General features: G+C 36.7%; 2 protein-coding genes across 2 annotated transcripts; both read right to left on the reverse strand.

The window, feature by feature from the left end:
* Positions 1-3: 3 nt before the first annotated feature.
* Positions 4-3,872, reverse strand: LOC140780057 (protein NRT1/ PTR FAMILY 4.6-like). The gene is made up of 6 exons (XM_073125366.1): positions 3,732-3,872; positions 3,070-3,234; positions 2,713-2,930; positions 1,230-1,670; positions 1,040-1,158; positions 4-946 (listed from the first exon to the last, which is right to left on the reverse strand). The coding sequence occupies exons 2-6, from the start codon at positions 3,155-3,157 to the stop codon at positions 103-105; spliced, it is 1,710 nt and encodes a 569-aa protein (XP_072981467.1). The 5' UTR covers positions 3,158-3,234; positions 3,732-3,872; the 3' UTR covers positions 4-102.
* Positions 3,873-5,484: 1,612 nt separating this feature from the next.
* LOC140780156 (uncharacterized) lies at positions 5,485-7,232 on the reverse strand. Its single transcript, XM_073125544.1, has 2 exons — positions 6,768-7,232; positions 5,485-6,380 (listed from the first exon to the last, which is right to left on the reverse strand). Exons 1-2 carry the CDS (start codon positions 7,111-7,113, stop codon positions 6,298-6,300), a joined length of 429 nt encoding a protein of 142 aa, XP_072981645.1. The 5' UTR covers positions 7,114-7,232; the 3' UTR covers positions 5,485-6,297.
* Between the last annotated feature and the right edge of the window lie 5,460 nt (positions 7,233-12,692).

Genomic DNA, 12,692 nt, shown 5'->3' on the forward strand with positions numbered 1-12,692 from the left:
AAGAGTACTTAAAACATATTTATAGTTCATATTATATATGTAATAGATGTAGTTTTTTCAGGTACATGAAGCCAAATGGCCCCTAATTTTGACCCATCTTCATCATGGAGAGTTCTTGCTACCTTCTACTTTCATGATGCATGGATTATGCCTATAAGCATACCTCCTTGCCCAATATAAATAATTCAAGAATCCCACTAGTCCAAGGACAGAGAGAAGCCAGTAGAATCTATCAAGGTGGCTCTTGTTCAAATTGGCACCTTCCAACCATCCCTTCCCCCCATCACCATGCCTAGTGGCCTTGTTCACTATCTGAATTAGAAGGCTTCCAAGCCATGAAGCTAACCCAATTATACACCAAAATATGGCAACCCCTATTGATTTCATCCCTCTTGATGCCTCACTATTGAAGAACTCGAGTAATCCGACGAACGACGTCGTATCGACGACGCCAAGGAAGAAGAATTGGAGTGTTAGCCAAAACATAGACATGGGCACACCAGTGCCAAATTCCTCTAGTCCATTCTCTTCTGCAACTTGCTTTCTCTTCCTCTCAACTAGAGCTGCTACAAATGAGGCTAGTGTTACTGACACAAATCCAATTCCGATGCGCTGCAAGTGCGTGATGCCGTTTGCATAACCGGTGATCCTTCGTGCAACGGGCACGATGAACCGGTCGTAGACAATGAGGATCACCATCTGGAATATTGTTGGAATTACGAAGAGAGATGCTGGGGAGACAAGGATTTTTCCAAGACTAGTGTTCATAGTGCCACCTTGCTGAACTGTGAGTGTTAGCAGTAAGGGAATAGGAATGTAGCTGATTATAGAGCTGATGAAGAGGGGAAGCATTCTGAGGACAATCTTTGTCTCCTCCACTTGTGTTACACTGCAGTAGGACCAAGATCCATGTTCTCCATGACCAACTGAAGCTTTGTCAAGGAATCTACCAAAAGAAAAGTATAAGTAGTTAGTGTGAAAAAAAAAAGGAAGAGATTATTACAAGAGGTAAACAAGAAGAAGTTGATCATGCTTATACTTCAATCCTTCAGTGCTAGAAAGCACATCAATGTCCACTGCATCTCCATTAGCAATTTGTTGTGCTTCTAGCTTTTCAGAAAGCTCAAGCTTTCTGTTTCTGAAGGCAGCCACCAGGACCTAAAGTTTTGCAAACATGTTAGAAATGCAAACATAGAGAAAATAACTTCTGTCTATGTGACAAGTTCTACCTGCAAGATTCGCGTCAGAGGACTTCCTTTAGGCTTTTGATTGCGATAAAAAGGGAAACTAGAAGCAACCACTATCAATCCTAGAAGAACCAACAAGGCACAGACAGTGAAACCAATATCCCACCCCTTGTTGTTCTGTATCCACACTATCAGTAGTAGTCCTGTGAAACTTCCCACTGAGATGCCAATGGTGTACCAGTTGAAGAAGCTAGCTTTGAGCCTCGACTCGACTGGGTCATCTTCGTCAAACTGATCGCCTCCAAGGGATGGTAAGCATGCACGTATGCAGCCCTCCCCAAAAGCAATGCTGTACAAGGCTACATTAAGTATGGCAGAGTTCCAACCATGAACTTCCACACAGGTATTCGATTTCCCATCGACGTCGCATGACGGCGGATGGAGTGAAGGAAAGTGTGCTTGAAATGCTAGCAATACGAAGCCCTGAAAGGTGAACAAGCAACAAAAGACTTCCTGGTTTATGAGAAATTTTTAATCAAAGGAAGCAAAGCAAGGAATAAGATTTAATTTGTTCTTGTCCTTAGAACACAGTCTTGGACCTATTAAAGTGATTTATCGATTGATATGTTTAAGGGAGCTATGCTCAGTGTATTGCTTAGTCCAAACCACAGTTAAAATGTTTACATAGAGAAGCCTTTGCCTTCAGCATAGAACATAATTTTAGAAGAGAAGATTACCTTCAGATAGCATGAGCATCATTCTTGTGTCTTCTTCCAGTAATCCTTTTCAATAAATTACCCAATAATCATTTCAAGCTCTGGTCCATATTATGGTATAAAACTATAAATGGTATGAAGTTTCAGTTTCGTTTTCAGTTGGTTTTAGATTTGAATCCTAGAAGAAAGAGAGTATTTTAGACCGAAATAGAATGATTTTAGTCAATTGCAGTCTAAAATAAATATCAAAACAAGACATCTTGATAGTTTCAGCCTACTGAAATATCATTAGTAGGTTATCAGTCAATTAATGTGCTAGCCAGCCTATTGAAATATTAATCAGTAGGTTATTAGTCAATTAACGTGCTAGTAATGGAACAACCGAGTAAAGCGACCCCAGAGGTAATGCTGATTAAAAAATTCAAGAGCCAATAATTCAGACCTGATTGAACTGCAAATGGCACACCTAATGGAACTCTGCCATCTTCTGAAAGAAGTTAAATCACTCTTTGTTCTTAGACCATTTCATTTCTAGGAGGATGAAGCATCATTCAGCTTACGACCTTGTGCAACTTCTAACATAATTTGGAGGATTTCATCAGAATTGTGTATCTGATTTCAGTATCAGATATGATACTTGTGGAGTAAATCTTCTTCTTTTTCTTTTTTCCACCTTATGTGTTACATCTTATACAACCTATGAAGAAAAACCACTTAAGTAAAACCTTCAGCAAATACTAAAACTCTTCTACGTGGAAGTGTCTGTGTAAACTATAAAGCAGAGGGCTTAAGAGATGAGTAGTGATTACCAAGAGCTCCAAGGGACCAAAAATGAGTATCGTTCTGAACCTTGTAATATATGAATCAGAGAGGAAGGCCCCAATGAGAGAAAACCCACTTGCGGCGCCGATGAAGTTGGTGACGATGGTCGAAGAGCTTGAGACACCCGTATGCATGGTGCCATGCAAGTAGACCACCAAGTTCAACATGTTTGCAATCATAGCAGTGCTAGTCGTCGCTACCAGAACTGCAAAGCCAGAAAATTTTTCCAACATCAGGCCTAAAACTACAGCTTCTAATAGATTTTTCTTTTTCTTTTCTTGTTCTTTCTCCAAATTGGCTTCTTAAAATCAACAAGTAGAAGAATTGAAATAGTTATTACTCACCATAGAGGAAGCATGCAGCTCTTACTCCCCCATGCCACTTCTTGTCAATTGGCTTTCCTCTCCAGTCTACAAAGTTGTCGATCGCCATGGCTGTTGCACAAGAACTTCCAGATGCTTTCCTTCTTATGGTCTTACCTCAGTCCAATAAGATAGAAAGATGGACTACTGAAATATCATTAGTAGGTTGTCAGTCAATTAGTGTGATAGTAATAATACAACCGAGTAAACAAGTAGTGTTGGTGGACCCAAAAGTCAATGCTGATTAAGAAATTCAAGAGCCAATTCAGACCTGATTGAACTGCAAATGGCACACCTAATGGAACTCTGCCATCTTCTGAAAGTAACTTAAATCACTCTTTTTTCTTAGACCATTTCATTCTTGGAGGGACCATTCGCAACTTCCAACACAATTTTGAGGATTTCATCAGAATTGTGAATCTGATTTCAGTATCAGATATGATACTCGTGGAATAAATCTTCTTTTTTGTTTCCATCTTATGTGTTACATCTTATACAACCTATGCAGAAAAACCACTTAAGTAAAATATTTAACAAATACTAGGATTCTAAATTGGCATGCATGTCTGTTCCAATTGCTAGAACTCTTCTACGTGGAAGTGTAAACTATAAAGCTGAGGGCTTAAGAGATGAGTAGTGATTACCAAGAATTCCAGGGGACCAAAAATGAGTATCGTTCTGAACCTTGTAATATATGAATCATAGAAGAAGGCCCCAATGAGAGAAAACCCATTTGCGGCGCAGCCGATGAAGCTGGTGAAAACGGTTGAAGAGCTTGAGACACCCGTATGCATGGTGCCATGCAAGTAGACCACCAAGTTCAACATGTTTGCATTCATAGCAGTGCTAGTCGTCGCTACCAGAACTGCAAAGCCAGCAAATTTCTCCAACATTAGGCCTAAAACAACAGCTTCTAATAGTTTTTTTTTTGTTGTTCTTTCTCCAAATAGGCTTCTTATTTTTTAGATCAACAAGTAGAAGAATTGAAATAGTTATTACTCACAATAGAGGAAGCATGCAGCTCTTACTCCCCCATGCCACTTCTTGCCAATTGGCTTTCCCCTCCAGTCTACAAAGTAGTCGATCACCATGGCAGTTGCACAAGAACTTTCAGATGCTTTCCTTCTTGTGATCTTACCTCAGTCCAATAAGATAGCAAGATGGACTAGTACTGTATATATGCAAGTTATGATTAAATTATGGCCATGATATTGTACTAGGCTTGACTAACCAATGCTGTTTGCAACTTGCTTCTTTATAAATATCTGCAGCCAAAGGATGAGACTATGCGCACAACTTCTCGGTTTTTTCTTTTTAAAAAAAAATAGTGTGTTTCCTAATCACTCCAAGAACCTTTCGATTAGGGGTCATAATCGAGTCAGGTTAGTTGGGTCAAAATTTCTAAATACAAATACAATCTGTTTATTAAACGGGTTACTCAGGTCATAAACAAATTATTAGGTGGCACAGATTATTCAAATTTTTATTATTCAAGTTATAAATAGAATTATTCGAGTTGTAAATAATATTTTTGTAGTTGTAAATATATTTTTCGTGTTATAAATAGATTAATCAGGTCATAAACAAGTTAGTTAGATCATAAACAAATTAACGGGTTAGGTCATAAACAAGTTATTCAAATTGAGGTAATAAACACGAACGCCACTTGTTTGATAATCAAGTTAGATGGGCTGACTCGTTTACGTCTAAAATTCGATTAGACTAAACCTAAATCATTTAAAATCAAATTATCACGTCGAGTTTACTTTTTCCACCATAGGTTGGATAAAGAAATGAATGAGTCAAAGTTATAGAGAAGGTTAAATTATCTATGATATATAAGTCTTTATGCGTGAATTATTTTGGCCGTATCATCAGCTTATTGTCATGTACGGGGACTCATCACAAAACCATGTCTCTATAGTTTTGTCCACTTAACCTAGTGCCGTGGTTTTTCCTCTTGATTGTTTGGTCAAATTGCTTAGATTGACAAAACTTCAAAAAAGATACTGCTAGTTGCTTGTGGGTTGATATCAGTATGTTTAATTTGCATGTTGCTGATCACTAGTACTTCATACAAGCTGCCAGTTCTGCATAAGATCTCAATTTCATTTAATTTATGTTTCCTTTCTCTTTTCTTTGGTATTCAATTGGTCCAGCAGTGCATTTCTGGATGAATTATGGAACTGCTACTTGTTGGACTTTGTCTTGTGTATATGTGTACAGGAGGGAACATTTTAAATGCTCTTACAGCAATGGACCTGGAATATCCTGCAACTGCAGTGCCAAATTGATGTATAATGACCCATTTACTGAACATATAATTAATCTGAAAACATTTAAGCAGAAAGGGAGACACAACTAAAGAATCATCTCACATATTTGACTTGAGTAATATAGCAAGAAAAGAATAAGAAGAGCACACACTGATGCTTTTGTATAGATCCTTAAAAAGAACTTCTAATATACATAGAAGTCACAGAATAAGATCCCCACAGTCAAACAACAACAAATATGCTCACAGTGAAGAGGGCAACTTGGCTTCAGTAGACTGAGCTGTGGTCCCCAAATTCCAAAAAAGAAAAAAAGCCATTAATTAAAAAATATGAATACAAAGCATTCCTTTAACCGGGCTCTTTAAAGACCTTTTTGTATCAAGGACCACAATTCTTTGGCCAGAATTGCCTGGAAGTTGGGTGCTGCAACCAAAATAGCTTCCTTTTTGTCAGTGGAATCTATGGTACCATGAGCAGAGTTATCATAGGATCTTGCAACGATCAATGATCTCTTTTTCTGCACAAATACATCTCTGCAGCAAATAATCCTCTACTTCAGTCACTGCAGCGCATCCCCTGGAGAGGTTTTCCCAATCTTGTAATGCTTTCTGATGTGACTCAAATTAGCAGAACCAACTTGATTGCTTTAATTTGTCATTAATGCATGCCATTCAGTTAAACTAAGGCAACTGGCATACAGGAAAAAAAGAAACACATAGATTCGTCTTCAAGTAATTTACATTAAGCAATTTGTTTGATCTTCCCATCTTGGTCAAACTTGGTGTCTCTTCTGTACAATTTGCATCAGATTCCAGGCAGGATGTACTCGGCAAAAGATTGCACTACATTCCACACTGGAAAGAGCCTTTAAATTTTTTGGCTTTTGTCACCAAGAATTATTAGTTTGTACCATAGATTAAATCCATGTCCTTCATCATGTGGTGCACAGTCTAACAGTACATGCTACTGCTTGTGCCCAATACTTGAGCCTTGCTTTAACTTCCTCAGGATGATCCCCTGTAACCATTAGAAAGAGCAAATAAATTATCACCCAGATTTCCTTTCTTGGACCTTCTCAGTGAACACTTCGAGTTTGCTCAAAGAACTCGGAGGAAATAAAAGAAGTTGCTTGACAACATATATAAAAATCTTACGACACGAAATATTGGAACATTTAAAAGCGTCAATTTTTTGATTCAGATCCCAAGGCAGACATAACCAACCATAAAACCCGAAACTTTTTTAAGCATCAAACGCAGATATAACGAAAACCCAAACATCACCCACCAATTTTTTTCACACAAAAAATCGGACAAATCTGTACTGTACGAATCAAAATAGAATCTTTACTTCAAATCCCAGGAAATTCAAAATAAACAGAAAGAAGCTACTCAGAAATTTTACCAGGGCTCGAGATCTTCCAATTAGCAATGGGAGATGAAGGCAAGGGGGGCTCAACCGCGTCCTCCACCAAGAACCTTTGGCTCATGGAGTAGCAGAGCTCGAGAGCCGGAAGCGTGTTGCAGAGCTCCGGGATCTCCTCGTAGTTGAACCCGAATCCCAAATCGAGGCAACCCTTGAGCTCCTCGAGGTCGTCGTCGGTCAGGCTCTTGGTCCTGGTTACGCCGTCTCCGCCGCCGTCCGATGCGTGATCGGAGCCGTCCATGGCCTCCACGTAGCCTTCAAGCGTCACGCCGGAGCCGTTCTTGGCCTTTCTCGGCCACGCCTCCTTCTCGTCCTTCTTCTCCATCTCTCCCTCCCTCTCTCTCTCTCTCTCTCTCTCTCTCTCTCTCTCTCTCTCTCTCTCTGCGAGATCTCTGGGTGTTACGCTCCAGAGGCGGTTTTGGTTTCTTTATAAAGCTATGATGAGGTGGAGAGATGGATATGGATATGTATACATGGCACGGGTTGGCAGATGCCATGGCTATGGGGATGGCATTATATGGTCGAATGGCTTGTCTCATGGCCATGCATGCAGCCAATCAGATGCTAGTAGAAAGGGGCCGTGACGTGGACGGCACCGGCAGGACACGTGGAATTCGGATCTGGTCGTATTCATTTTTCGGAAATAGGCTACTAGCCGAAGCAAAAAATGACCGAAATAACCCTGCCATGATTGGCGATGGAGAGATCTCAACGAACCCCAAATTCAAAATATTTAACCATTTTTGTTAATGAATATAAATTCATATTTCATGAATAAAATAAATAAATCTAATTATCAATATTTTTATCTATTTATTTATTTATTATTATTATTATTATTATTTGGGGATTAAAAGAGACCGGTCAAAACCTTAAAAGTCAATCCTACCCTATTGGTTACCCAATCGGTAGTCAAATATTCCTTCCTTTATAGTTTACTTGTGACTTTATTTCTTAAAAAATAAATTTATAGATAAGAGATTAAAATGTGTATCATGTTGGAATAAATAATAGAAAATAAAATTTTTAAATCTCAGATAAATAATAATAATAATAATAATAATAATAATAATAATAATAATAATAATGTGACAATAATATTAAAAAGATATTTGCACCAAGTATGGTTAATTCTTAATATATAAAATTTTGGTGCATGATTGCATCTAATTAATATTTTATATAGATGAGATGCGCTACCTTAATTAATTAATTAATCACATAGCTTGATTCAGCTTCTGATCAATTGCCAATTTGCCATGCTTGAGGGGCAAGGTACCTCTTACTTATATATATTGAAATCTTACAATAACACCCACTATTTTGATTATATTACAAATAGATAAGACTCTCTTTTAATTATTCATCAATTGAGCTCCCTATTTGCTAAAAATTACGAGTAACAACACCTTAATCTAAGCTTAATTTAACAAGCACATGTCAGAATGAACTAAATGTACAATATTTAGCTTAATATTTTTGGATGCGATTTTAGTGTTTTAATGTTTAATTTTTTTTCTATAATTAAATAATTTTTAATGGTCGAGTTAAATTTCATCTATTTATTAAACGATAGGTTGTGCCATGGTATTATTTAGCAAGTAGAAGACTTTATTTGTGAATAATGAAAAGAGAAGACTTTATTTATAAAACAGTCATAATGTAAAGGTATTATTTATACTTTTTCCTTATTTTATTAGAAGCTAGCAGCCTAACCAAATAAACTAATATTTGGAGTACTGATGTGAATATTTCATATATATATATATATGTACATACCTAATTCACATGCACCAATTAAGTCTCTTATACTCCAATGTCAACTTGCACTAGATTTATTTAAAGTTTAATAACAGCACCCATCTCTACAACTAATAGCCAGATCTTCTTCACATTGATATGATCTTATATACACATATATATCCCTATGAGATCATTAATTATTCAAGGGCAGTTTCCTAGAAAAATATAAGAAATTAAGTTGCATGATCTTATAGGATTCTTTGATATAATATATAATTTGACTTCCCTGCGGCCCGCTGGCGTTGCTTATAATTAAAGGATTGTTATCTTATTAATTACTCTAAAAACTTTCAATCGATAGAGATTAATATCTTTTTATATTCATAAACTTCTTCAGATATTTCTGAAGACTCACGGAGTGTATTTATATTATATTGGTGAAGATTTTATATGTTAACTGATAAATAGATATGATTGAAAGTATGTAGGCAAGATCCATTCACTTTATAGAGATGGTTTGATACACAACATGAGAGAGGGAATACGGCGATGACCTTTTAATACAAGCTTCCTACTTGATTACTTGTGAAATAGTGCAACAATAAAAATAATATAACAAGTCTCCGGGCACAAATATAATACTACACGAAGCACAATCGAAAAGAATTCACAAGCACAATGTGCTTAAAATTAACATGCAACTCTATCACGATCCGCTCGTAGAAGACATGGCCCTAAATATCTTCAAGTCGAAGAAAGAGAAATCTCCACCAAGCAAACAACAACAATAAAATAAAACCAAAATGACTCGGATCTAATGGCAAGATGTTGATCCAGCAAGAGAATGGTGGGGCAGGCATAAGAAGATGGCTAACTAGAGGGGCGACAAAGTGGAGGATGAGCATGACAAGGCAATAGCAACCAAAGAGGTGAACATAGTGTGGTAAGATATTACATAGCGGTGTGCAAGGAGGCATCAGACTGATGCAAGAGGTTGAAAAGGTAACGATCAAGTGTAGAAGGTAGTAGGGTGGTGGGCAATGAGATAGCTAAGCACAGGGAAAGCGAAGATTTAAGAGGCAGTGAAGAGAGGGGTGTAAGCACGGTTGGAGCTCGATACAGAGAGCTGACTATACAACGGGTACAAAATGGTCTATGATTTACCAAAAAATTATGAGAAGATCTTTCATTTGACTAAGAGATTAACTTCTGTAAGAAAACCTAATGGCAAGATACCTCTTATTCTTATGAAATTCACGTGATTTCAATGCATAATTTCAGTAGTAAAGTTTCATATGAAGATTATAGGCCAAACTAATAAGAATACAAGTAGATTAAAGATAGTGTTAATCATGAACTAAAAATAATAATATAGGGTTCTATTTGAAATATTCTATTCTTCAATGGTATATACATAATGATAAACTAGACAAGATCTTATGGATTGAGATTCAGTGCAAATTGGTCCATGTTGGTTGGTTCGAGCACATCATTAGATATATACTAACGTATTGATCACACACATTGGTAGATTTTATTTTACTCTTTCAACTCCTACAATCTCATTTTACTCTTTTGGACAAGATTAGAGCTATCGGGTCAACGCAATCGATAAGTTAACGAATTTGACAATATTCCTGGACCAACCCACTAATCGACCTGCACAACGTATTAATCATGCACATATGACAGATTTTATTTTGCTCCTTCAACACCTACAATTTTATTTCTCCCGTTTGGCCAACATTAGAGTTACTAGGTCAATGCAATTGATATATCAATGAATTCGACGATATGCCTAGACTGACCCACTAATCGATCTCACTTTAATCTTTATCTTTATTTTAATTGCTAAAAAAATAGAATTAAGTGACTCTCCCCGCAACCCCATAATAAAAAATAAAGAAAAAAAATAGAATCTAAACTACTTTTGGTAGGTTAAAAAAATCACTATTTTGATATATTTTTTGCAACTAAACACAAAAATATATAAGTTTTTGAAACCGACCAAAACACTTGCATACTTTTAACTATAAATAAGTTTAATTAAATATAGAATGTTAAATCTAATAAATTGACTAAGTCCACTTATCTAGTACTTTGATTCCAAACTAGTATGACCTCATAACTAACCATGTAATAATATTACTATTATTAGACCCACCTAGCACTCAAGTGTTGGAAAAGAAAGATCTTCCCAAATTGATTCCCCCAATAGAAAAAATAGGAGTCCACGTAAGCACGCCAAGTCAGCACCACTAAGATATTTCGAGGTAAAGCTAACCGCATGAGAATATCCGGTTTGAGATCCGGATCCGAGAAGCATCAACAAGAACCCGATCCCGCCTGCTTACTTGATCGGATATATATATATATATTTGGAGACGACGTACCGTACAGCAATTTTCCGTCCACGATGCTGACGTGTTTCTCGCTCCCACAGAAAAACCAAACATACGGAAAAGAATGTCCTTTTGCATTTATGCCCCCTAAAATTCTCTTATTTGCATGTACAAACTTGTTTTTTTCAAATTTAGTACTGAATAGATTATATCGGAACCAAGAGTTTAAACACAATCGAAAGGAGCCGAGAGAAATGAGAGAAGAGAAATATAATATGAATAAAGTTATATAATTGAGGAGTAAAAAGTGTAACAAAAGTAAAACGAGGGTGTATATGTGAAATGGATGGTAGATAGATTTTTATATATATATAATTATAAATCAAAATCTGAACCATTTAAAGAGGCAAAATGACAAATAAAAATACGAGTAATTAAAATGGAAGTATAAAATATAGGGGTAATTTTGCTGTTCCACCATTAGATAAATCAATTTGGCATTCGATTAGTTTTGAGGGGCATCAATGCAAATCAGGTTAGTGTGTTCTAATTTTAAGAAAGAAGCAGGTGCAATTTGCAAAAGACTGTTGTTGGATAAGGGAAGTGATGGATGGATAGAAGCATGATGGATGTCATGGGGGCCATGGGTTTTATCATGCTCATGGGGAGCGAGACGTGGCACGACACGTGTTAGGATGATAGAGTAGGACAAGAAAAGGGTGGGAATCCCAGCCACCTAAACCACGTGACTGGTCGTTTTTAAGCCAAATTATTAAGAGGCGACTTAGTGCACCTAAATTTTGACTCAAACCATCATCCACAGAGATAAGTGGGGCCCATCGGAGATGTATTACGTTGTGTCGGTATAGGGACTTGGACTTGGTACTCATACCTTGCCAATTTGCATACAACTTACAAGCAAGCAGTCAAAGCATCACCAGAAAAATATATTTCACAAATTCTCTTTCTTGCTTTGGGTTAATTTCCTCTTAACTATACCTAATTTTTACGAGACTCCGTTCTAAAATTTAAATGTCACCCTTCCGTTAGTATACCGTCAAAAAAAATTAGATACAGTCAGCTTGCGTAACGGTTATATTAGACGTAATTAATTCTAAATGATCTAAATGCCCTTATAATATTTACGCAGCCTATTAATTAAATTAAAATAAAAAATATTTAAATAAAAAACTAATTTTCATTATTATTAAATTCTATCTTTTTCCTCTACTCTTCATCGTAACCTCCATATTCTCTCCCTCCCTCACCGAGCTACCGTGTCGTGTGAGACGAGGAAGCCACGACGAGCTCACTGCAGAAGCGTGTGGGACGAGAGGTCGCAAGAGAGAAAAGAAAGTAAAAGAAAAAATTAATATTTTAATTAATAATATTGTGATATATTAATTAGGAGTATAGTTAGTCAGTAGGTGTTTTTCGTCACCGTCGTTACCCGTTTTACTTTACCCTAAAGTTTAGGGGTAACATTGTAATCTAAAAAAAATTTAAAGGGTCTATGTAAAAACTAACTATAGTTCAAAAGGTGTCGACGTAATTAACCCTCCTTCTTTCTATCTTTCTTTAACGAAAAAGAATTATTCATCACTTAATCTAATAATATTGGTATACTTTGAAACATAGATATTCACCTGGTACATTTCAAAACTATAGAGGAGACATGCCTTCACTACAAGAAGATAGTTGCTAAAAAGGCTAGCAAGAAGACCCTAAAAAATGTTAGTAGTCTTGACAGGAGGACCATTAGCTTCACCAGTTAAGGCATCAGGATAGTGCAGCTTCCACAACCACACCCAAAGAAGGC

The sequence above is a fragment of the Typha angustifolia genome, chromosome 3 (assembly GCF_048772165.1).
Source record: "Typha angustifolia cultivar Huaian chromosome 3, ASM4877216v1, whole genome shotgun sequence".
NCBI classification, from domain to species: Eukaryota; Viridiplantae; Streptophyta; class Magnoliopsida; order Poales; family Typhaceae; genus Typha; species Typha angustifolia.

Coding starts and splice junctions, on each gene's coding strand:
- LOC140780057 (XM_073125366.1), bottom strand. CDS start 3,157: ATGGCGATCGACAACTTTGTAGACTGGAGAGGAAAGCCAATTGACAAG. Junction 1,159..1,229: donor CTCTGACGCGAATCTTGCAG/GTAGAACTTGTC, acceptor GCAAAACTTTAG/GTCCTGGTGGCTGCCTTCAG. Junction 947..1,039: donor TCTAGCACTGAAGGATTGAA/GTATAAGCATGA, acceptor TTCTTTTGGTAG/ATTCCTTGACAAAGCTTCAG.
- LOC140780156 (XM_073125544.1), bottom strand. CDS start 7,113: ATGGAGAAGAAGGACGAGAAGGAGGCGTGGCCGAGAAAGGCCAAGAAC. Junction 6,381..6,767: donor TTGGAAGATCTCGAGCCCTG/GTAAAATTTCTG, acceptor TAATGGTTACAG/GGGATCATCCTGAGGAAGTT.